The sequence below is a fragment of the Rhamphochromis sp. 'chilingali' genome (genome assembly GCF_963969265.1).
Source record: "Rhamphochromis sp. 'chilingali' genome assembly, chromosome: 6".
Lineage (NCBI taxonomy): Eukaryota > Metazoa > Chordata > Actinopteri > Cichliformes > Cichlidae > Rhamphochromis > Rhamphochromis sp. 'chilingali'.
Window position 1 is genome coordinate 27,402,002 of NC_137933.1, and position 25,706 is coordinate 27,427,707.

General features: G+C 41.2%; 1 protein-coding gene across 1 annotated transcript; it reads left to right on the plus strand.

Annotated features, from left to right (window-relative positions):
- Positions 1–5,595: 5,595 nt before the first annotated feature.
- On the plus strand, positions 5,596–25,492 carry LOC308398562 (hexokinase-1). Its single transcript, XM_080885263.1, has 21 exons — positions 5,596–5,973; positions 12,196–12,358; positions 14,726–14,874; positions 14,963–15,082; positions 15,226–15,321; positions 15,445–15,544; positions 15,684–15,867; positions 16,078–16,233; positions 16,332–16,419; positions 16,654–16,799; positions 16,978–17,170; positions 17,253–17,364; positions 18,337–18,485; positions 19,342–19,461; positions 19,697–19,792; positions 19,881–19,980; positions 20,068–20,251; positions 20,373–20,528; positions 20,750–20,837; positions 22,672–22,817; positions 24,030–25,492. The coding sequence occupies exons 1-21, from the start codon at positions 5,911–5,913 to the stop codon at positions 24,175–24,177; spliced, it is 2,757 nt and encodes a 918-aa protein (XP_080741389.1). The 5' UTR covers positions 5,596–5,910; the 3' UTR covers positions 24,178–25,492.
- Positions 25,493–25,706: the final 214 nt, after the last annotated feature.

A 25,706-nucleotide genomic window follows, 5' to 3' on the forward strand; every position in this document is an offset into this window, starting at 1 on the left:
CTGGCATAAGACAACCCACTGTGGTTTAATATATATGCTTCAAACCCAAACCCTCCACATTCCAGTCACCAAGTTAGCTGTGGGAAAATGTCAGTCACAGCTGTGTGGTCACATGCCAAAATGAGAAAATCCCAACAATCCTATGAGGAAGTGCTTGGTGACACTGGGGAGGAAGAACATCCTTTAAACAGGAAGAAACTGCCGTCAGAACCATGTTTGGGGTGGGGCAGCAATCTGTGGGCTGTGAGGGGTAAGAGAAGAGAAGTATGAACATAGAGAGACAAGGACAAAACAAAACTTTAGAAAAGAGAAGCCAAAAATTATTGTCAGGTAGCAGAAACATATAAACACATGTGGAGAGGAAATAGGTGAGTGGAGAAGAAGCATCGCAAAACTACAGGACGCTTCAGGGTCACCTGATCCAGCACAAACACAAGTGTCAAGCTTAAAAACTAAAGAGTGTGCATGTCCCAAAACCAAACTGGGAGCTGGATCTAAAGGAGAAGGAGCTGATAGCTAAAGGCTCAGCGTCCTATTCTACTTTTAGAAACTCTAAGATCTTAAATGCTCTGATGGATAATATGATACTATGAGGTCTCAATGATGTGATGGGGCCTAATTATTGAAGACTTTGCATGTAAGGAGAAGGATTTTAGTTTCAGTTGTTGATTTTAGAGGAAGCCAATCAAGCAAATATGGGAGAAATTTACTCTGTTATTCTCCCCCCTGTCTCTCTGCAGTGTTTTGGATTAACTGGCTTTTAAGAGAGATTTTTGAACAATCGAGTGTGGATTTTAATCCACACTAAATTGTGTGTCTTCCTTCTCTCACCCCAACCAGTCGCAGCAGATGGCCGCCCCTCCCTGAGCCTGGTTCTGCCGGAGGTTTCTTCCTGTTAAAAGGGCGTTTTTCCTTCCCACTGTCCCCAAAATGCTTGCTCATAGGGGGTCATATGATTGTTGGGTTTTTCTCAGCGCCTTGAGGCGACTTTTGTTGTGATTTGGCGCTATATAAATAAAATTGAATTGAATTGAATTGAGATGTTTTTCATCATTTCATCAGGTTTGAGTAAAAATAACTTCATTTTTGTCTGAATTTAAAGGTAGAAAATCATTCAAGCTTTTATTTCCCCAAGACATGTCTGGGATTTAAATAACTGATTTCATAGATAAACATGTGTATGACTGATAAGAAGTTGTAGTTAAATACATTTTGTTCCTCTCTTTTACTTAAAGATTTATAGACACTCCTTAGAATGACTTTATATTGTGTAACAGTTGTGAACCTGATGATTTATATGTAAGTGTGTGTAGAAAATATGTAATATTCCGCAAAAGAGAAAGTATACACGGTCATATCGTGTAGACACAAATCTCTTTACACACTGATATCATGGGCATCAGTCTTATTCTAACTAAAAGCAATTACCTGTGCAGCCAACTGTTACAAAATTGTGTGTGTGTGTGTGTGTGTGTGTGTGTGTGTGTGTGTGTGTGTGTGTGTGTGTGTGTGTGTGTGTGTGTGTGTGTGTGTGTGTGTGTGTGTTTGCTTGCTTGTGGGGGTTAGTCAGCAGTTTCTTAGTTTATTGATGGGGAGCAGGAGGAGGACTGGAATGCTGCTGACCACATTTCCTGACAATAAAAACAACCAATCCTCTGTTCAGTCACTGTACACTGATTCTCTGTCCTTGTGGTCACCCGGCTCTCTCTCTCTCTCTCTGTCTCTGGCCATCTGTGCCATTTTAGTCATTCTCCTTGTCCCTTTTATCTGTCTGGCTGGAGCTTTGCCCAGTCTTTCTGTGTCTTTATCTGTATGTCTGCTCGGTGCATTAGCAGTCCAAGCAGTAACCTGAAGAACTCCAGTGATAGACCGCTGTTGAAAGTTTATTAATTAATTAATTTAAAAGAAAAAAGAAGTAAAGATTGTATGTTTTGGCATTTCTGATGAAATTTCAGTCTATGGTCAACTTTAAAATTAGTTTCATTAGGCAAAACTTACAATTTGCGTTGTTGTTTGTTTACACATTTAATCTGAAGCTATTGATCTGATGATACTGCACTGGGTTAATGAGAGGTGCGGTGATCAGTGTGAGGCTAATCCATTCATGACAGATTAGATGATGCGTTGAAGATGAAGACAGGCAGGAAGACAGTAGCGGAGTGTAATAAGTGAAGAGAATAATGCACAGGAACAGTAAATAAAGACAGACTGCGATAACCACTGCATGACTGATGAATGATGAGGGATTAAAGTAAGGGAGGAAAAATAGTGTGCTAACGGGAGTGAAATACTAGCTAATCTCTCAGGGATTAACATGTGAGAATGCTACCAGCTGAGGGCTACGTCATCCTCACACATACACACAATAATCCCACGCTGTCCTTGTATCAAGCTACTGTCTTCACAGTACAATTTCACAGGCTGCGACACGGCAGCTTTATGTGGCACTGAATGCAAGCGCAGATAGGCTCCTCAAAATATAGCTCCTGCATCCTACAACAGAGCAGAGACTGATAAAAAAGACTGCATCCTTTCTTTTCCTCTAACATTAGGCCTACTAACATTCTTGTCCTTTCTACCTTCCTTCATTGTTTGGCTCGTTCTGTCTCTATCTTTCATTTAAAAACACTCCATCCATCATTTCTCTGATGTTTTTCCTAAAGGGGCCTGTCTTAGGGAGCAAGGCGTCTTTGCTGTGTATTTTTTATTTTATCTTTTGATTGATGGCTCTGTGAATGTGTGTGTCTTTGTCTGCCCTACAAACAAACAATACAAGCTTTCACACACACTCAGAAATTTTCTCCAGTAGATGGGCAGAACTGAGCTATTGCAGCCTACAGTGGAGAGAGCACTGGTCTTATTCTGGATATTGTGTTGCAGTCATTAGTTTTGTGAGAAAATAGACCTTCAGTTTAGTTTCACAGCCCGACTAATTCTCTTCAAAGATACAATGAATCAACGTTTGAATCCCAGGCTTAAACCTCTGAGTGGAGTGGACAGTGGAAGAATTAGACGCCACAATGCATCAAAACATCAGTGTGATGAGAGCTGCTGGACACCAGCTCTGCTGCATCATGGGGAGCCTTTGTTGATTAAGGTAACTAACTTATTTATGGTAAACTGAAAGACCTCTGAGACTGAATAAAGAGGTGACAATGAATATTATTATTATTATTCAATTCAATTCAATTTTATTTATATAGCGCCAAATCACAACAACAGTCGCCTCAAGGCGATCAATCAATAATATTATTAAGAAGAAGAAGAAGAAGAATTTGTTATTAAGCTTCTGAAAATCTGTATCCATTTTTTCCATGTGAAGTACGTTGGAATCAAAATTTTCTGTATATAACTTTAACTTATAATTATCTGTATTATGACTGTATCTGAAAGGACTCCTTTATTTTAGTGCATAAAAATGTTATAATACTGTACACTGATCATTAGAAGTACATTTATATTTACAAATCACAAATCACAGTTTCATAATTGCACACTGGTTTCTCTAAACCTTCCTTGTTTGGTATGCATTCATTATCTGGTATAATTTGTGGTGCCTTGATGTGACCATTTTCTATAATGTTTACAATGCCAGACCTTATAACAGGCGGATTGTTACAGTGTTGTGATTTACAGTCTAAAGACTTAAATAACTGCAGTTAAACTTTTTGTTCTTTGTGTTAGTCAGAGGAAAATTTGATGTTTGACGTGGCAAGTTACTGGATAACGCACTGACCTTGGTGGTATTTTACTATATTTCATATTTGAGTGAAGTGCTTTATGAAACCTATATTTTAGGTTTCATATAGTTGGAGAAATGATCTCCAGCTCAGGTTTCTTCAAGGAAACCATATCATTGTCTAAAATATCAACAGTAAAGTTAACCAGACACTATCGTGCTCCAGTGTTCGTCAGTCTCACACAGAAAAATCCATTGTATTCGTGAGTCATGCATCCAATGCACATAAAGCGGTTTATTTTTTGTTTAAGCAGCGTGCCTCTCATGAGCATAACAAGTATAGGCAGGCTTGCAGGCAGTGTGTCAAATATATAGTACCCCAGAGAATGAGGAATTCAAAAGCAATAGAGACAGATTGATGCAACAATTAAAAAAAAGACCACAACTGGACTCTGGAATGAATTAATAAACTTTTACAGGTGTCATGTGCTGTAAAAAGCTCAGAAAAGTTTTCCATTAACAGTACTGATACATATCTCTGTTGTCTTCAGCCTTTAAAAAGTAAAAATACAAAAAAAGATTTTTATTTTATTTTTCATGAAGTTGAACGCATGAAAAATAATTAAAAGAAGGTAGAATAATTTAGAGCCAACTTATTAGATATACAAAATATAATAGTTCTGACCCTAGTCTATCAATGTCCTAAAAAGTGTCTAGAGGCAGCTGTTGTTGCTGCAGTGACAATGTCACATCTGTTTGAAAAGACAGTTTATGAAAGTAGCAGGCTGATGGACTGAATCTTGAGAAAGAAGGCCGAGTGAATGAATGGCCTTCATTCTACTTAAATTATGGTCAAGCAGGTGTAGTGCACAAAAGGAGCGGCAGGTGTGTGTCCTTCTGTTAAACAAAAACAAGCTGAAGCAGTACATCACACTTATCTGCATCACAAACATTCAGTTTATTGTCTAAATGCTCGGTCACGCAGAACAAATACCTTCACCCGTGGGGGAGGTGGGTCAGAAACCAGAAACCTCCATTGTCAGTAAGACAAAGACACTGTGGGACAGTAGACATGTCTTAACTGGAAGGAAGATAGCGTGGAAAAGGCAAAAAGACCATGTAACTTAAGATGAAATGGTACGAATAATAAATAAATGTCTATCCCAAAGATTAATGTGGGGAAAGTGCACTCACATTGCAGTAAATGTGTGAAATATGGCCCGAGGGGTAGCAGTGTAATAACCCCCACTCCTCAAAATCTCATTCAGATGATGAGCCTGTGCTGCTATACTTCACTATATTTCAAGTTGATGTAGATTTCAGGTTGGGGTTTGTTTGTTTTTTTGTTTTTTTTGTTGTTAATAATTTCAGCCTTTAGCCATTTTTGATTCAGTTATCTAATGTGTGTCCCTTAACTTAGTCAGTATGACCCTGAGGGGAAAAAATATTACCCATTCCTGCTGAGCAGTATCCCGTGCCCACAGGAAACACTTCGTAATGTCCTTAACTTCCTGGTATGTCCCTGAGTTTAGAGAACCAAAGAGCAATAAGTTTCCCTTGAATTTCCTCACAGCTAGCCGGCAGCAGTAACTAAAGTGGCACTTTACAGCAGTCTGAGTAATACCATAACTGTGTGGCTCATTGTCTTCCTGGCACAGGCTAAACAGAATGAAACTTTACAACTTCCTTTTGACAGGACAGCTCAAATCCTCACGTCTCTCCTCTTAATTACCCCCTCCCTCTTCTTCCTCCATCACTGGGTTTGCCTCCAAGGCATCAGCAGGCCCGACCAATAGCAGGCCAGAGGATGTAGCAATAGTTCTGTCTAGCCAATGAGCTTGCAGGCAGTGGGCGTGTCCTTTTCTGCGGCACTCCTGCCTCCCTCTCCCCCCCCTGAGTGTCTCTCTCTCTCTGCCTCCCACAGCCAAACTTGCTGTATCATTCATGCTTCCTGGCTTCACTCACATGCACAGAGAAGGAAGAGTTAGAGTCTTAGCCACACATGAAGGAGCTCCGGCTATTTTAAACCACACTGGACTAGACTCGGGATATCTTTATACCTCTTGCAGATTATATTTACGAAACAGGGGCAGAGAAAAGTCTGAGTTAACTTTCTTATCTTTGGAGTTTTTTAAATCCATCTGCAGGTTAAGGCGTGTGAGAGACTGAGGAAGCGTTTGAGTGAGTCTGTATGAGTGTGTGAGAGAGACAGAGCGAGAACAAGCAGCAGAATGATTGCGGCTCAGCTACTAGCCTATTACTTCACTGAGCTCAAGGATGACCAGGTTAAAAAGGTGAGTGTTTACCTCTTTCCTCCCTTTTTGATTCTGTTTGTTTGTCTTAGATACACGAAGAAGACGAGCTTATAAAAGATGAGAGAAGCACATGTGTTGTAGAGGTCACCGGGTTTACTAGGTATCTCCATCATAAGTTTTTCCACCACACGGGTACATTTCTTCGAGGAAGTGAAAGAAAGCTTCATCCTGTCGCGAGAACAGACCGATTTCTCGGACCCGTGTCATTTTCACAGACACGCGTTTTAAAGGGAATGACCCCGGCCTAGTGAGACGTGACAAACTGCACAGGGAGGTGTGTGTGCGTAGTAAAATGTAGTCACAACATGAGTAACGTTTTTGTCGTGATAGAAGATGTGAGGGGGCGTGGCAAAGAGCAAGAGAGGAAGTGAGCTGCAAGGATGAAAGGACGCATGAGCACAGGATGAATGGGTAGAAGTTACTTCAGGGGTCACAGAGTTTCTATTATATTCTTGTTAAAAAAATACCCACACTTTAATTTACCTTCAGTGGAGCCCGAAGGGGTTCGGTACGGCCCGGCCGAGGAGGCGGAGGCCTTGAATAGGTTGAATTATTCATGGTGTGTTCATGTGTCCCTATTTAAAAGTGATGAGTGATGTGATGTACACTTCAGGAAACTTAAAGAAGTCTGTCTGATCATTAGGACCAGATTTAGTTGTCCTCAGAGAGGTGTGTGTGAGAGAGTGAGATCAAAAAGTTGATCTTTTCCAATCAGTTTCCAGCACCTCTTCATTGAATGCACCATAAAATCTGGTCGCCATAGTTACGAAACAGTAAAACTTAGTCAGAGGAGGTTAAATTACTACCAGGCCCACTGGTGTCACAGTTTTTAGTCTTTGTGTCTAAATTTAAAATTGCCGTTTCTCATCGTGTGCTTAAATTTCACACGGCACGGTGTCCATTTAAGGTCGCTTGTCGTGTCACACACAAGCTGCAGATTCAGCAACAAGTCTGTTATCACACTTCCTTCTTCCATTCTCACTTTCCCATTCTTATTCGAGCTAATCTTTGTGGTCTGTTCACACGGGGCCCTGTCGTCTCCAGCTGTGCCTGCTGTGCTGCACTAAAGTCAGAGCGCAGTCTGTAAAGGTAAAAGACATGAATCAGCAGCCAGGATCTGATGTAATACAACACATCTCCCTCCCTTTTTACTCCTGCTCTCTTCCTCTCCCTGCTTCCCTAAAATAGGCCAGCTTTGAACCATGTGACCACAGGTGGACAGCAGGAGGAGGCTTACACCCACACACGCATACACAGACAGGCACACAACGCCAGCTATTTTGGAGCTTTTATAAGAGCAGGGTTTGTGTAGCACTTTCTCTAGTTGTGAAATTGTCAAACATGCAGTTCAATATTTGAGCAGCTATAATTAAACGTGTACACACAATCTGATCAATAATGAGTTTCTAGATGACCTGTGGTTGCCAAAGAGACTCGATCAGCTGATTGTCTCTCCGGTCAACCCAATTCACCGCCGTGTCCTTGACCGTACGTTCCCGCTGCAGCTGGTAGGTCATCCAGAGTACATCGTGCGAGTACGTCTGTGTACACGGAGTTGAAAAAGGGAAGCTGCAGCAGGGGGCATTGTAGAGGATGGTATTTTTCCACATGGTGAGGATGCGTGCGCACAATTTCTTGTGTGCGCACACGTACACACAGTGGAGTCATGTTTCAATGCTTCCCTGAGCCACCTCGTGGTGAGGAGGAGAGCAAGGCATTGTTGAGAGAAGGAATGCAAACAAAAGGGAGAATGAGAAGGAGGGAGGGAGGGAAACAGCGGCAGAGAGTGTGACCTCTTCCTGAAACTTGCACCGAGCTCTGGGCGGAGGCACAGAAAGCTGTTTTAGAGGTGTGTTGAAGGGCCTTTACAAACTCTTGCCTCCTGTCTCCTCAAAAAGGGAAACTGTACAAATAAGAAAATGAAGTTGGTCGTGAAATCTAAACAGTCTTAGTCATCACACACACCTATTTTCTCTACAAACGGCAGCGGAGATATTTTTTATTTATGAGCAATATCGTATCAGATAGTGTCCTGATACGATGAAATGCTTAGACATGAATTTTTGCTGAGTCAGAGATGTTTTTTCTTTTCTTTGAAAGGAACTGTACAAGTAATATTTAGTCAGATTTTGGAGGGGATTTCATTTAGGTTAGTGTGAAGCAACTTTTTAATCCTCCTCCTTTGTAGCTGAGCATCAGGCAGGACAGCTGAGAACACATTGTTATTTAAGTAGAGGAGAGAATGCCCCCCTATTCACTTAGCTAATTGGGCACATTGTTTTAAACAAGGCAACAGAATAAAAACAGTCTCATGCAAGTATGTTAGCCAACAGCAAACATACACCAAGGGTAGGTGGCAGAGAGTTTGAAACCTCTGCCACCTATAAGCATTCATATGTTGTATGAATGCTTATGCAATTGTTGCTTTTACCGTTACAAAGTTCCTGCCAGCAGCAGTTAAAAACAAAATCTAGAAATCAGAACATGAGGAGATCCTCTGATGATAGGAGATGTTGAAGCAGCACTGCGGGCTAACTGGCTGGGCTGCCAGCAGTTGGAAGATTAAATAGCTCAGAGCTGCAAACCTGAATGGATCTATTTACATCAGCTGACAGTCAGTGCAGTGCACAAGAGCTGCACTAAATAAAGAAATGCTTTCATTTCTCCATTCACAAAAAGTAGACTCTAAATATCAGCTTACTGCAAGCTTTCTAATGGGTGAAAGATAACTTTAAGAAGACTTCCTCTATTGGCGAGCCTGCACTCTTTTGGCCTGTGCAGTTTTCATTATTAAAAAGTGCCACTTAGCCTTTCAGCAGTTATTCACGTTCTGAATATGATACTCAAGCGAAAATATTGGGTTAGATACTAAATAAACTGAAACAGACTGCGCAGACCACCTGAATCAGTACTGATCAGTAGAGTCTAGGACATGTGCAGTATACACACATGCATAGCGAAATGGATAAAAGATGAGCTGACTTCCAAAATTGGGTGAAAAGTTAAAGATTACACTTTTTCAAAACACTGTTGGCGAAATTAGGAACCGATTTCCATCACAATAACAAAAATGTCCTTAACCAAACGTTTGACCCCCACTGCATGGACTTTCTTAAGGCCTTTTGTTGCAGCTAAAGTCTTTCATCTCTTGTTTGGGAGATTTTCCCGTGCTTCCTGATAAAGGCTTCTCGTTCTGTAAGATTTTGGGCCTGTCTTGTTATAGCTTGGAGGACTGTTCGAGCCCCACAAACCTTTAGGTTGTTCCTTTAGAGTGAGCCTGTTGTGAAATTTGAGGTACAGAAGCCATAAGCTTTTTAACTTTAGCTTATATTTGTCTTTTTAATCGATCTGTAATATGTAACTCCAGAAAACTGTAATAAAATTCATTATTCCATTTGTTGGAATAACATTTTTTGTTACTCCTCTACTCCTTGCTTAACAAAGAATTGCGTTTCGTTTGTAACCTGCAATTATTTAAATTTTGCCGGCTCAGGGGAGGCCAGGGCTGCAGAGTCAGACTATTTACAAGGCTTTGAAATATGATCCTCCTGTCCTTTCCTAAAGATGACTGTAAACAAGACATAACCCCAACAAGCTAGATGACAAGCGTGAAGCTGAAAAGAGGTCGAAAAGAATTCAAGATATTTAACTTCAAGCGTTATGGAGATCAGCCATGAAGAACAAAGACGTTTAAATAATATCAATATTTGTGTAATGCATGTAAACTGTATCAGTTCCATTTAGTTTAATTTAAAATCTCTAATCACTGTCTTATGAGTATGAAAAGCAGAATGGAAGACATGTTTGCATGCACGTGTAAATGTGTGTATGTGCACACTGTAAATGAAATAACAGATGTAGAGTTACAAAGGGAGGACGTTTGCAAGCAACAACATGTCACTGCTGTTAAACCATCCCTTCTAACTAAGGACTACATTTGGGTGTAAAATACAACCCAGCACAGGTGTGGACTTGTTTTTGGCTGTATCCAAAAAGTTTCCTGTGCCTGCATACTCTAACCCGAGTATGCAGTATATTCGGGTTAGAGGTTACATTTACTCAGCTGTGCCCTCGTGTCTGACAAGAGCTTGTGCACATAATGAGCCTTTATTCCACACACTCCACATTAGGCCCCATACAATGAATCCGTTAGACTACTTAACAGTTACTGCAGATAGGATGGTCACATACATGAGAATAGTACTATGGGTTGGAGATAAGCTTTTATATATTATTCATGAATGGCTGCAAGGTGAAACTAGCTGTTGGTCGCATCTACATAACAGTTGACTGACCATTTAAGCAGGTGAGAAAGACAAGTCTCTGCTGGTTGCACTGGATTTGTGCCTTAGTTTCACCACACATGTTTTCTGTGATATAAAATCCATGTCAGTGGCCAACAGTTTTTCCTGTTTCACAGCAGACTGCCATTGTCATGTCACAAGGGCCAGATTTATAAAGGAAGTACAGTTAACACCCCTAAAAGAGGATGTTGCGACATTCCTATGTGACAGATTTGACAATTTCTGATGCCTGTAAGCTGTCACATTTCCCTGGCTTCACATTACACTGTGACTTTTAATACTTACCAGCTACAGAAGCTTAGCCAACATTGTTGAGAAGACATTGCAAGATGTGACACTAGTGACGATACAAGAACAAACTGAAAGATGCGAGTTTTGTCCATGCCTGCAGTATTTTTGAGTAGTAATCACAGACTGTATAAAAGCCACCCATTGGTTCCCGAACTCCACACTTTATCGGCTGCCGTGATTAAGTTAACATTGGAAAGCTTGGACAGCAGGCTGTATAATCTATAATCACAATTGAAGTAATGCACATTCATACCATAGATACCTGCTATTTAGGGGTAAGTAACAGATGAATAAAATTTTACTTCTTGGGTGGTCTCCATATGTCCATGTCTCTTCTCTGGCAGGTAATTAACTCAATTAAAACAAATTAAAATGCTCTGGATTCCTTCAACACCACAAATAGAGGTCCAGATCAATGAGACCAGGCAAGCAGACTGACTAGCTCCCTTTGTCAGCACACCTCTCAGTCAAAGCAGCCGTGGCCCCAACTTTTATGACCCCATCTACAATTCTTTAATTAGTTTTTCCTCCTTTGAAGCCTACTAGCGTTAATTAACCCTTTTCCTTTTTTTCTGGACTGAGTGGTTTTGCCATATTTTAGTCCTGCTTCCACAACAAAATGACTGAGTGTGTATCAGAAATTAGTGAGGATGATCTCTGCCTATGCAGCTTATTAGGAAAAACCGAGAAGAACCTATTCTGATGGTCGTCAAACCAAGTCTTTAACCACATCTTTATATAATACCCATGGGGCAACATGTTGTTCATTATGTGCCATGTCTGTGTGACCATTAGGCATAACATCCAGCCTACTGTCGACTGAGGTCAAATGATTGGGACTTTTACCCACAATTGAGAATATATTCTGTTTTTGGTTTCTGAAACCACAAAAGCATCTCTTTGCTTCATCACAGTGTGTGATGTAACACTGGATTTCAGCAGATTGTTTAACGTGCTGTTCCTGAAGGGTCAGACAGTTCAGCCTTTGCACAGTTGCTAAAGTGGGAAGTTTCAATAGGGAGACTTTAGAATTTCAAGACTTGATGGTTTAAGGCAATTTAAGACAACTGGCTCTTTTTCCTGGTAAGAATAATGTCTGACTGAATTCTCGGCATACCTCCTACTTTGCCTTATCACTGTCATTCGAGCAACCCTACCCTGCTGTGCAGTGTTGCCTTTTGCTAGGACTGAGTGACACACAGTGGACTTCCTTGTTTCACTGTGTCACCAAGGTGACCCTGTGCACACATTGCGATGACTCCGATCTGAGAAATTGATCTGATTATTTTGGAATAAAGCTATATAAGAAATCTTCATTACTGGTATATTATCCAGCTACAGGTTATCTAACATTTTATGATATCGAAGCAGGTTATCTTTATGCATGAGTCCAATCATTATGAGATAGGGAGTCATATTTACGATATCCTCATGCTTGGTCATTGTCACTGTGTGTGTGTGTGTGTGTGTGTGTGTGTGTGTGTGTGTGTGTGTGTGTGTGTGTGTGTGTGTGTGTCAGTTAGAAGTGTATTTATTGCAGACAGATGCTTAATAGTTTAGATGGAAATAATTTCTATTTTTTGTTTGTCGTTATTTTTACTCTTAGATCGATAAGTACCTGTACTCCATGCGTTTCTCTGATGAGACGTTACTGGACATCACGCAGCGATTTCGCAAGGAGCTGGTCACAGGACTGGGTCGGGATACTAACGCCACTGCTACACTGAAGATGCTGCCAACATTTGTACGCTCAATCCCCGATGGATCAGGTTAGTCCATCTAAACCTGCTTTTATATCACTGTATCAGGGAACAGAAGCCAGTCTCCACAGGCAGTAAAGGCTTGGTAAAGTCCATGAGGTCATTTATATTTAGATCATATTTCTTCATGTTTGGTGTGTGAAAGTGTAGAAAAGCTTTACAGCTCAGAAACAGGAACACTGACCTTAGAGTTGCAGATCCAGGAATATCCTTTTATTATGCAGGTCAGTAAAATTCAGAGAAAACCTTAATGGGACAGTGTTTTGTAGAGAGTGTGTTATGCAGGAGCAAGGTGACAGACGGTCCCTTATCTTTTACTTGCTGTACTTCTGGGAGCATCGGTCCAACGAAGACTGACTTTTGTTACTTATGCACAGTCATCATCATTAACAGCAAAGCTCTTTGAATGAACACAACATTTCTGCCTTGCAACAAGTCTACTTTAGTTTACAGTGTAAGAGCTGTGAGCCCTGACACACATTACACACACAAATCAGAGATTAGCACTAATCCTGCTGCCATTGTTGGAGAAGACATCACTGTGAAAGCTGGTCCTAAACTTACAGAAATGCACATGGAGTCAATTAGAGTTATATAACAAATTCAAGGAAATTAGTTACTGTTGCAGTTGCAGACGAGGTGTAATAGCTCAGCCAGTGTTGCTTTGTAGCACAGTTTTTTACTTATTTTAATTCACAAATAAATAATTTGTGAACAGGAATTTTACTCCCTGATTTTTAAAGAGAGACAGCTTGATGTGTGGTGATTTAAAGTGAACAGATTTTTACAGCACTTGTCTATTCAGGGTTGTGGGGGGTTTGAAGCCTATCCCAGGTGTCACAGGGTGAAAGTGCAGGTACTCCCTAGGTCACCAGTCTGTTTGTGGGCTGTTTCATCACCTGCTTTTTTAAAAATGTGCGCAGATATCACTGAACAGCTGTGGGGGAAAATGGGTACATGTAGTGGAAGATATTCGATGTTTGTTGTTTTTGTTGTTGTTTTTTTTAAATCAGGTCCAACAAAATCAGATTGCCCCAGTTGTGTTAATTAAAGGGTACGCCAAATGGGTCTGTTATTATCAACAGTGTCTCAGTCATGTAAGATAAAGAATAAAAAAAATTGTAGCTGTGTAGTTGAGCTCAAAATAAAAGCCAAGTTAAAAAATGCAGCCAGTTTTTGCAAGCTTCGTGTACTTTTAACGCTCCACATGATCTCTCTATATGTACTGTAAAAACAAAAAATTATTTTCCAAGAAGGATGTCGGCCGAGAACTCAATGGCTTCACTGCAGGAGTGACCCCATCGCAAAATTGTCCCTGGTTTGTACTTTCTAGAGTTACAGCTTGATTTGTTTGGACTGACTTGCTGCTCAGTAAGCGTTAGGAAGTGAACAGACCTTATGTGATGAATCTGAGATTACTGCCAGTTTTATCAAAGGTCAGTATGCTTTAAATTCAAATGAGCCATGATGACGCAGCCCGGTTTATCTAACTCTACTGTTTATCTAGTCAGAAAGCTATAAAGAAATTAAGTTCCTCGTTGAGATACACTAAATAAACTACTGTACCATTATTCAGCTAAATATACACATAGGACTTAAAGGGATATCGGTGGTGAGATTAAGTAGTACTTTTTCACAGCCCATCAACAGCCTATTGACCTCTCACAAGCTTTTATTATGCAGGGTATTGTCAGGAGTTAGGATTTCACCAGCCGTATAATTGTTTCATTTACCTATGAAGCACCATTTCTGATAAGCTGTTGACCTTGTGAATATATGTCCTTGATCATAATGCCCCTGGTGGTGGTAATCATTAACCAATGAATATACAGGAAGCCACAGCAGGACAGACAGAGCAAAGTAAACCTGAGCTATTCATACACATGAACAAACATAGGCTCACAAGAAACAGTAGGAGTTTATAGATGGGAGCTTTTAAGCAAACATTAATCTTATAATCTGATTCTTTACCTCATCTTCCTTATAGGCCACTCTCACTGTATTTGTTTAAGCTTACAGATATTAGACATGCAGATGAGGCAGTGACATTGGACACATTCAATGCTTTCTGTAGGTAGAAGTCTCAAACACTAATGCTCATGTGTTGCCCCTTTCAGTGAATAAAATATTCCTGAAATGCTCTGACTCGCTTTTTAGTGTTACAAGTGAGTTTTTCCTTTCCCACATGGCAAAGTGTTCGCTCTAGGAGGTCACTCGATTGTTGTTTTCTACAGTACTGCTGGATCTTTACCTCACAGACTGTTGTTGTGAATTGGTGTTCTGTAAATGAACCTGAACTGTACTGACGTTTTTTTCGCTCTTCCCCTCTCCCACTTTTGGTCTCTCCCTGTATTCCAACTCTTTCCATCGCAACAGAGAAAGGAGACTTCATTGCACTCGATTTGGGAGGCAGCAACTTCAGAATCCTCCGCGTCAAAGTGAGCCATGAGAAGAAACAGACTGTGCAGATGGAGAGTGAAATCTACGACACGCCCGAGGATATTATTCACGGCACTGGAGCGAGAGTAGGTTTACAGAGAAATATACACATGTAAACAGCTTATTCTGAGCTCCACATGAGATAACTTCCCTCTCTTTCCACCTCCATTCCAGCTGTTTGACCATGTGGCAGAGTGTCTTGGTAACTTCATGGAAAAACACAACATCAAAGACAAGAAACTTCCAGTTGGTTTCACCTTCTCCTTCCCCTGCCAGCAGACCAAACTGGATGAGGTAAACTAAGCAGTCAACAAACTTCCCTCCACCCTTTTCCCGTAACAAGTCGTCACAGTTTGCAGACTCAGCCAAGAAAATAAACACTCAACAGAGACTTGAATCTCTTACTTTTTCCTCTGGCTTTCTTTGGTTGTCTCCAGGGCTTTCTGATAACATGGACTAAGCGTTTCAAGGCCAGTGGAGTGGAGGGGATGGATGTTGTCCAGCTGCTTAACAAAGCCATCAAGAAACGAGGGGTGAGTGTCTGCTGTCATCTCCCTTGGTACCACACTTTAGTTAATGTCATTAAACTGGGATATAGTTTAACAAAAATGGTGCTAAAAGGCTCTCTTATGTATTTTGGCTTTTAAATATTTCAGGACTATGAGGCTGACATTATGGCAGTCGTAAATGACACTGTGGGAACAATGATGACCTGCGGCTTTGATGACCAGCGCTGTGAAGTCGGCATTATTATCGGTATTGCAGATTTACTGTCCATAAAAATAAAGAAGCAAAATAAAAATTAGATGCTTATATGGGAAAAATTGAAGACAAATGGATAATTGTAGCCAGTCTGTGTAAAATCGATGTAACTGTAGGCGTATTTGTGCTTTAGGTACAGGTACTAATGCATGCTACATGGAGGAGCTGCGTCACATTGACCTGGTGGAGGGAGACGAGGGCAGGATGTGCGTGAACACTGAGTGGGGAGCCTTCGGGGACGACGGCAGGCTGGAAGACATCAGGACTGAGTTTGACAGGGAGATAGACAGAGGCTCTCTCAACCCAGGCAGCCAGCTGTAAGTCAAACCAAAAGTATCACACCTTTCCTCACATCATAAAATTAATACTTAAACTGCTCCCAGTTAATTTACCAGAAAACCATGAGAAACCTGTAAACATCCTTTCAGCTGCTACAAACACAACTACCGGCAGCTGTGAAAGAGCAGCTATAGTGAGTAGTGATGCATTTCTGAACCTCAAGCTGAAATGTCTTTTCTGTGCATTAGATTTGAGAAGATGGTCAGTGGGATGTACATGGGGGAGCTGGTTCGCCTCATCCTGGTGAAGATGGCCAGAGAAGGCTTGCTGTTTGAGGGAAGGATCACCCCCGAGCTGCTCACTAAAGGAAAGATCGAGACCAAGCACGTCTCAGCCATAGAGAAGTGAGTCACACCACAGTCTTAAACCGAGTAGACAAAAAAATTGAATGATTTTTAAATGAAATTGTAAACTTTTTTTTTTATTTATCTCTTTTGTTTAGGAGCAAGGAAGGGTTGATCAAGGCGAGAGAGATTTTGAACAAACTGGGTTTGGAGCCATCAGCGGACGACTGCATTGCTGTGCAGCATGTGTGTATTGTTACTGAGAAAACACTTCAGTTATTTATTTATTTCTTTTTGGTTTCAGAGAGGGAACTTAAATCAGGAAAATCATATAAGATGAAATTGTATAGTTAAGTAGTTAATTTGTAACTTTTAGTCTGTTTAAAATATTAAGATCCATGGAACAAATGAAATCAAATATTTAAGACGTTTCTTAATAATTTGGATGGTCTTGATGCATTTTTGCTTGTCTTCCCTCAGGTTTGTGCCATTGTGTCTTTCCGCTCCGCCAGCCTTGTAGCTGCTACTCTGGCCGGCATCCTGATGAGGCTGAAGGAGAACAAAGGAGCGTCACGTCTCCGAACCACTGTAGGCATCGATGGGTCTCTCTACAAGATGCACCCACAGTAAGTGATAAGTTTAAAGACGAACCGTTTAGATTAGTGTTTACTTAAATGCTCTCTCGCTCTTTAGTTTTGTACTAGAATTGCCGTCCGGCATTTGGGAGTTAAATGTGTACCTATCGTCTTACTTTGATCTTAAGTAAAATGTGCATAGTTAAGCAGAATCTCATATGCATTTCAGATATGCCCGTCGTCTTCACAAGACAGTCAGACGTTTGGTCCCGGACTGCGATGTTCGATTCCTCCTCTCGGAGAGCGGCAGTGGAAAGGGTGCTGCCATGGTGACCGCTGTGGCCTACAGACTCGCTGAACAATCGCGACAAATCGCCCAAATACTGTCTGAGTTTTCCCTGACGACTGAACAGCTGCTGGAGGTGAGAAAAGATGCTGCAGTGTTTGTTCTGCCAATTTGCGTTTCACAATATTTAGACTCTGACAATAAAATATTAATTTTAGGTGAAGCAGAGAATGAAGATAGAGATCCAAAATGGCCTTTCTAAAAGCACACAGGACATTGCCACAGTCAAAATGCTGCCAACCTTTGTGCAAAGCACTCCTGACGGCACAGGTAATGCGCGCGCGCGCGCACACACACACACACACACACTTCAGCATATGAAAATATCCAACTAGATAGTCAAAGGAGCTTGCAAAGAAAAGCGTCTGGACTTCTTTAAGTTGCTAGAAGACATAGATGGACATAGTGGACATAGATGTCATAGATGTCAACCAGTATGACATAGATGGACATAGAGATAGCTCACAGTGGACATAGATGTCCACTGTGAGCGACCATCTTTGAACAGTGGCGGGGGTTTACGACACCAACTGTCTGCCATCTATAATCCAGTTCTGAGATCCCTTCCCAGACGCCTTAACGCCCACTCACATCCTGGGCCATCTGACCTCAGGAAATCGCATGATAAGGTGGGGCCAGGTTTCACAATGAGCTCACCCGAAACCCTGGCTGATTGGGACCCACACCCATTTTCACACCTTGGCTCATGTGATTAGAGGACCGTCAGGGGGTCCTTTTGTCCCTCTTTGGGGGGAAACTCCCACAGGGTTTAAATCTGGGACTCTCCACCATTTGACCTTTGAACTGAAGAAGCTTCTCGGATGAGAAGCAACTTAAAGAAGTCCAGACGCTTTTCTTTGCAAGCTCCTTTGACTACGATGACCTGGATGACTGAGAACCTTCACGGTCAAACTAGATAGTTTGACCGCAGATCTGTTCGGGAAGAAGGAACCGTTGGCTTCACTACTTCACACCTTTTCTTTCTGCAACTCTTGCAGCTTTAACAAAAAAAAGATGTTTTTCTTAATAGAACAGCTTCAGCTCTGTACATACACAGCAACACACATGTACCCACATAACTGTATGAATATTATGGAAAACCTATGGCCATAAGATAAAAGATTAGTCTGTTTATTCTGTTTTTCAAGCTTACATTGCCTATTAAGTCTTTTCCTAATATGTTTGAATGTTTTGACCGCTGGTCATTTATCTTTCTCTTGTTTTGTTTATCTGTGTGTCCAGAACATGGTGATTTCCTGGCTTTAGATTTAGGAGGAACCAACTTCAGAGTTCTGTTGGTTAAAATTCGCTCTGGGAAGAGGAGATCAGTGGAGATGCACAACAAAATCTACGCTATTCCTCTCGAAGTGATGCAGGGCACAGGGGAGGAGGTGAGATAAACAGCCTGTAATCTAGAGTTAACGGTGTAAAATTATACCGGCAGGTAACTGCGACGAAAGGAGGACTGGTGAATATCTCCCCGTTAAATAGAGGGTAAAGATTAGGATGGTAGATGGGGGATGTGAGGCTTGTTGGTTTAAGAGATAAGTAAATAGGATAGAAGCTGGGAGGAGGGTCAAAAGTTTAGGGACAGACAATTAGAGAGGGACAATTAGAAAAGTTGACTGGCTTAGATTGGCATCGAGTTGACAATCTCTAAAACAGAGAACTTTAAACTTAACCCTTAAGCACCAGCTTAAGCTTATCCAGTCACCTTTGACTTCTTTAGTCTCACTCCTCTGGAAACAGGACAGGAGAGTGATATTTAACAGATGCTCTTTACAATAGGATAATTTTAACACCTTTACAGCCTGTGTTATGTATTTTAGCATTATCACATGTTTCTCAGTAATTCTCAGAGGTCCCATTATTCAAAGCAAGTGGCCATTAATGAATCAGATTTGCCACGCAGATCATTTTAAATGTCTTTGAAATCATCTGTGTCCTAATATAACAATGCATTTCACACACAATGCATCAGATTAGTGCATGGGCAAAAAAATAATACATTTAACCACAACACTCTAAACTGCATCATTCTTGAATTCCTCTGATTGAAATTATGCAGCGTTTTGGATGTTAAGCCACTAGTAAGTATCACAGTACATGCAGAGAGAGACTTTCCTCTGGTTTCTGTGATGAGGAGCAAATACGGTCTTATGGCGTAAAGTGCTTTGAGTCATCATTAAGACTAGTGATGTACTTTACAAATGCAATTTTTAATGTGTCACTTTTTTATTTTTCCAGTTGTTCGATCACATCGTGCACTGTATCAGTGACTTCCTGGACTACATGGGGATGAAGAATGCCCGTCTTCCTCTGGGCTTCACCTTCTCCTTCCCCTGCCGACAGACCAGCCTGGACGCTGTGAGTAATACTCCTGCTTCTTCGTCTTTTATGTACAGCCCTGTACTTTCTTCTATACTCTGAGAGTCTTAAACTGGCTGTATTGCAAACTAAAGCTGTGATTTATGCATAACTTGTCCACCGTTAAGCAACATCAAGAGGGGAAAAAAAGCCAAATAACATTTCATGAACTGATGCCTGAGCCATCCATGAAGTTGTCACATGATAAACTAAACTTGTGTGCGTCTGTGTACAGGGCATCTTGGTGACATGGACCAAAGGCTTCAAGGCGACAGACTGCGAAGGGGAAGATGTGGTGGGACTGTTGAGGGACGCCATTAGGAGGAGAGAGGTATGAGGATATGAGGAGCAGCATCAGTCAGTACAACATGGAATCATGGTGTTTTTGTGGCACGTCATATTGTTTGTCTGGTCTGCAGGAATTTGATCTGGACGTGGTTGCTGTAGTGAATGATACAGTGGGAACCATGATGACCTGTGCCTATGAAGAACCCACCTGTGAAGTTGGTCTTATCGCCGGTTAGTTCACCTTAAAGTAACACTTGTTTTTATAAAATATTCAGCTTTTTTGTGCTATATCTATATAATGCGTCTCTCTGATTACAGGTACTGGCAGTAATGCGTGTTACATGGAAGAGATGAAGAACGTTGAGATGATTGAGGGCGATGAGGGTCAGATGTGTGTCAACATGGAGTGGGGAGCTTTTGGAGACAACGGATGCCTGGACGACATCAGGACAGAGTACGACCGTTCTGTGGACGACTTCTCCCTAAACCCGGGGAAACAAAGGTGCCTCATACACACCATCCCATGCTTGAAAAGATACAGGGCATTCATTCCTATCTTTGAGGTGAATGTAAATACCGTATATTTATGTTTCCTTTGTCTTTGCTTGAATTCTGCATTTTAGATATGAGAAAATGATCAGCGGCATGTACCTCGGTGAAATCGTGCGGAACATCCTCATCGACATGACCAAAAAAGGATTCCTGTTCAGAGGACAGATTTCTGAAACACTAAAGACCAGAAGCATCTTTGAAACAAAGTTCCTGTCACAGATAGAAAGGTAAACAATGAACGCTATCTTTGTTTGCGTCTAATAAGAGTGTCAGTTCACCCTTCCACGAGATAAGAAGTCATCTGGACAGGAGATTATACTCCATTAGCACCGCTTGCTATCGTACCACTGATTGTGTTGTCTATTTAATGATAAGATATTGCTCCTGTCTCCTTACTAAAGTTTCATTTGTCATCTTTTAATGACTTTCTGTATGTGTCTTTGTACAGTGACAGATTGGCTTTGCTGCAGGTGCGATCAATCCTGCAACACTTGGGCCTGGACAGCACCTGTGATGACAGTATCATAGTCAAAGAGGTAAAGAAGAGTTAGTTAGTTAGTAATCAAAGTCTTAGACTTGCATTTGGACACTGAGAGAGAACCATAATACTATCTTGTTAGCCTTATTTTATGAAAGACTATGTGACACAGGAGTAGGAGAGAAACTGAAACTTAGGCTGTATTTGTTCTCAGTTTGACTGATATGTACAGTGGGGCAAAAAAGTATTTAGTCAGCCACCGATTGTGCAAGTTCCCCCACTTAAAATGATGACAGAGGTCAGTAATTTGCACCAGAGGTACACTTCAACTGTGAGAGACAGAATGTGAAAAAAAAATCCATGAATCCACATGGTAGGATTTGTAAAGAATTTATTCGTAAATCAGGGTGGAAAATAAGTATTTGGTCACCTCAAACAAGGAAAATCTCTGGCTCTCACAGACCTGTAACGTCCTCTGTAAGAAGCTTTTCTGTCCCCCACTCGTTACCTGTATGAATGGCACCTGTTTGAACTCATCATCTGTATAAAAGACACCTGTCCACAGCCTCAAACAGTCAGACTCCAAACTCCGCCATGGCCAAGACCAAAGAGCTTTCGAAGGACACCAGGAAAAGTATTGTAGACCTGCACCAGACTGGGAAGAGTGAATCTACAATAGGCAAGCAGCTTGGTGTGAAAAAAATCAACTGTGGGAGCAATCATCAGAAAATGGAAGACATACAAGACCACTGATAATCTCCCTCGATCTGGGGCTCCACACAAGATCTCATCCCGTGGGGTCAAAATGATCATGAGAACGGTGAGCAAAGATCCCAGAACCACACGGGGGGACCTGGTGAATGACCTGCAGAGAGCTGGGACCAAAGTAACAAAGGTCACCATCAGTAACACACTACAACGGCAGGGAATCAAATCCCGCAGTGCCAGACGTGTTCCGCTGCTGAAGCCAGTGCATGTCCAGGCCCGTCTGAAGTTTGCCAGAGAGCACATGGATGATACAGCAGAGGATTGGGAGAATGTCATGTGGTCAGATGAAACCAAAGTAGAACTTTTTGGTATAAACTCAACTCGTCGTGTTTGGAGGAAGAAGAATACTGAGTTGCATCCCAAGAACACCATACCTACTGTGAAGCATGGGGGTGGAAACATCATGCTATGGGGCTGTTTTTCTGCCAAGGGGACAGGACGACTGATCCGTGTTAAGGACAGAATGAATGGGGCCATGTATCGTGAGATTTTGAGCCAAAACCTCCTTCCATCAGTGAGAACTTTGAAGATGAAACGAGGCTGGGTCTTCCAACATGACAATGATCCAAAACACACCGCCCGGGCAACAAAGGAGTGGCTCCGTAAGAAGCATTTGAAAGTCCTGGAGTGGCCTAGCCAGTCTCCAGACCTCAACCCCATAGAAAATCTGTGGCGGGAGTTGAAAGTCCGTGTTGCTCGGCAACAGCCCCAAAACATCACTGCTCTCGAGAAGATCTGCATGGAGGAATGGGCCAAAATACCAGCTACTGTGTGTGCAAACCTGGTAAAGACCTATAGTAAACGTTTGACCTCTGTTATTGCCAACAAAGGTTATGTTACAAAGTATTGAGTTGTATTTTTGTTATTGACCAAATACTTATTTTCCACCCTGATTTACGAATAAATTCTTTACAAAGCCTACCATGTGGATTCATGGATTTTTTTTTTTTTCACATTCTGTCTCTCACAGTTGAAGTGTACCTCTGGTGCAAATTACTGACCTCTGTCATCATTTTAAGTGGGGGAACTTGCACAATCGGTGGCTGACTAAATACTTTTTTGCCCCACTGTACTTGTGTGGCTCAAAAAGCTGTTGCAATAATGATAAATGTCTTCTTTGTTAGGTTTGTGGAACAGTGTCACGTCGTGCAGCTCAGCTATGTGGCGCAGGAATGGCGGCAGTGGTCGATAAGATTAGAGAGAACCGTGGACTGGACCATTTGGACATCACCGTAGGGGTAGACGGGACCCTGTACAAATTACATCCACAGTAAGTTTAATCCATTAATTTATTTATTATTTCATATGTTAAAAATAATTCACTGGCAACTGAAGTGAAGAGGAATATGATGACCTCATAAGCTGCTGTGTTATGTCACCATTTTCACAAAAAAGTATCTTTGTAGTTACAATAATAACGCAGCAGACAGACAAATAGAAATGATAGTAGGCTCATCGAGTTAAGAAGAGCACCAGGCTGCTAACAGAAAGGATCATTCTTTGCTACTTTTTAAAAGGTTTTGTGAAAGTATTTTTTTTTCTTAGTCATGGTGATAAATTTATTTGGAAGTAAGCTAAATGAGCTAAAAGTAAGCATTTGACATTAAATAGCAGTCGCAAGATAGCCAATGCAAAAATCCTTTATGATAAATGGATGATCCCGAAGTGTCAAAGTAGCATATTAACTAAAGCGTACACATAGCACAGAGAGTCTTGTGTCAAGTTGAGTCTTGCTTCAGTCCTGTTATAACTGCATATGAGATTCACTGCACAATGCAAGAGAAAAACCTCAGGTTAAGTAAATATTCTCTGCCCGTTTGTTCTTATGTCCAGTGTCACCACAAGAGCACTGCTTAGGAGACATAGTCATTAATAGGTCATTGGTTTGGACATGTTTTCGAACGAACGAATCAGTGGCAAGTTGATTTATTGTGCCTTAACCCTTGAGCTGACACATAAGCTTTCCTTTATTTATAAGATGGTGGTGCAGATCCGATTTTAAACTGTCATTAACTCTCCAAATCCCGTGTGGAAAGTCTGTGTGATGGCTGATTGCATTGTTTTGTGAAACCAGTCCAGATAATACTCCTGTGAATTCAAAGCTAGCAAGTAGCTATCTCCTGCACACCCCGAAACATCTCCACTGTGGTACTGCAGCTGATAGAAATGAGCTCCTGCTGTGTGCTAAAGCTGAGGAAGCAAAACTGCAGGCAGTGTCCGTATCTGATTCTCTGATTTCTTTTTTGGATGTGTGAAAACAACTTTTATTTTATGCTAAGCTATGCAGAAAAGCCTGTTTCCCGGTTAGATAGTAGAGGCCTGGTTGTCTTTCTTTTGTTTTTGAACATGATTCATTTTGGCGAGGAGATGGTAAACCATACCTTCGCTCCCTCTTGTGTCACTTTCACACCCATTAACCGTATCATCAGACTGGCTCTTTTTGCTTTTCTGTCTAACGTGTACATCCTCTGTCTCTGTGTAGCTTCTCCCTGATCATGCACCAGACGGTTAAAGAACTGGCTCCAAACTGTAATGTCAAGTTCTTGCTGTCAGAGGATGGAAGTGGAAAAGGAGCTGCACTCATCACAGCCGTGGGCTGCCGGCTAAGACAGGAGCTGAACAGCAAATAGAACATTTTCTACATCTCACTGTTATCTCATCCCCTCTCCTGCCCCAGTTCTCAACCATTGTCTCCTTTCCTCCTAAATCAAACAAGACCAGTCGACATATCACGCTCCGGTAGCTGCTTTAGTCCGTCTACGTGAGGCAGAGAAAAGGAGAGGTTTTCTCTCTGTTGTGGTTAGATTTATTAACAGCACCCAGTCTCTTAAGGATATTGCAAGTTTGCAATTTCTGTGGATAAAACACGCACAAGTAGCCCTTTGTCTTCTTTTTTTTTTAATGCAGGACAGTCGCATGCCTGTAAACCCCCTTTGTCTCCATCTGGAGGAATTCTCTGGTAACTGCATTCTGTTATAAGTTGCAGGTCAGCACACCAGTTGCAGAGAAACATCGCAGATTGACTTTTAACTTGTTCATTAGAAACAAAAACATAAAAATGCTCTTTTAGACCAAAGTCTGTGTGTCTGCTGTAGATTACGCGCGTATGTACAGGAAAGCATGAAAGGGATGCGATATATAAATGTGTACTGAGATGAAAGGGAAACTTTTTTTTTCTTCTTTTCTTTTCTTTATTTTATTTTATTGCTTTTTTTTGGTATTTGATATCTTACCCACATATAAAACAATGTTATAAATACATTGTTGTTATTTATTGTATTTTTATATATCGGGAGATGTTGAAGAAAAATGTTACTGTTGCAAAATATGATGCACACATAGGAAGCCAGCGAAGAAGTTCCCTCACATGGTACCTGTCCTGTACTCACATGAACATTACAGAACTTTTAAAAGAGTTTTAACATGTTGGCCAATAATAAAAGCACGTACTCTACTCGCCCCTTTAATATCACCATGTGCTCCTAAAAGCTCAGGAGGATGTCTAAGGTAACTACTGTCAGGCTCATTCATGTAGCATAACTTATGCAAATTGATATTTATTTTCATTGTGTTAAAAGCAAAAGGGAAAAAAAAGTCTCAAAGTTACGACGGCTTAGATTCATTATGAAGCAATTAAAGAGCACAAGAAGAAAATATTCTATTGTTAGATCAGTGGTGCCCGTGGAGGACGGGATATGGTTGAGATGCCACCTTTTTAAATATTCAAATGAATACCAGCTGAGCTAAAAGAATGTCCTTTCCTACCTTTTAGTCATATTGTATGATTAAAGAAGTCAGGTAGCTCCTTTACTCTGCCTTCAGATTGACCCCAGAATGTCCAGTCGCACACAAACGCTTGAATCTGTGTGATTCTGCTAACAAAGGATGTATCTGTCCCACATCGTCAATCAGTCACTTAATAAAGTCAAACCTGTGTAAACATGATGTCGTGGTTGGTTTGTTTTTGTTTGTGCATTGATCATTTAGCACTCACGTAGTTGTGAATCTCTTCAGTGGTGTTACAAATGTATTCAGTGTGAGCTAAAGGTCAAAGCAACCCTGCGGTGCTGAAGTTGCACACTTAGAGCTCTGTTAACAGCTACAGCAGTTATAATTCAGGCGTTAGATGGGGCACAAATAAATGTGTGTCAGTACTTCC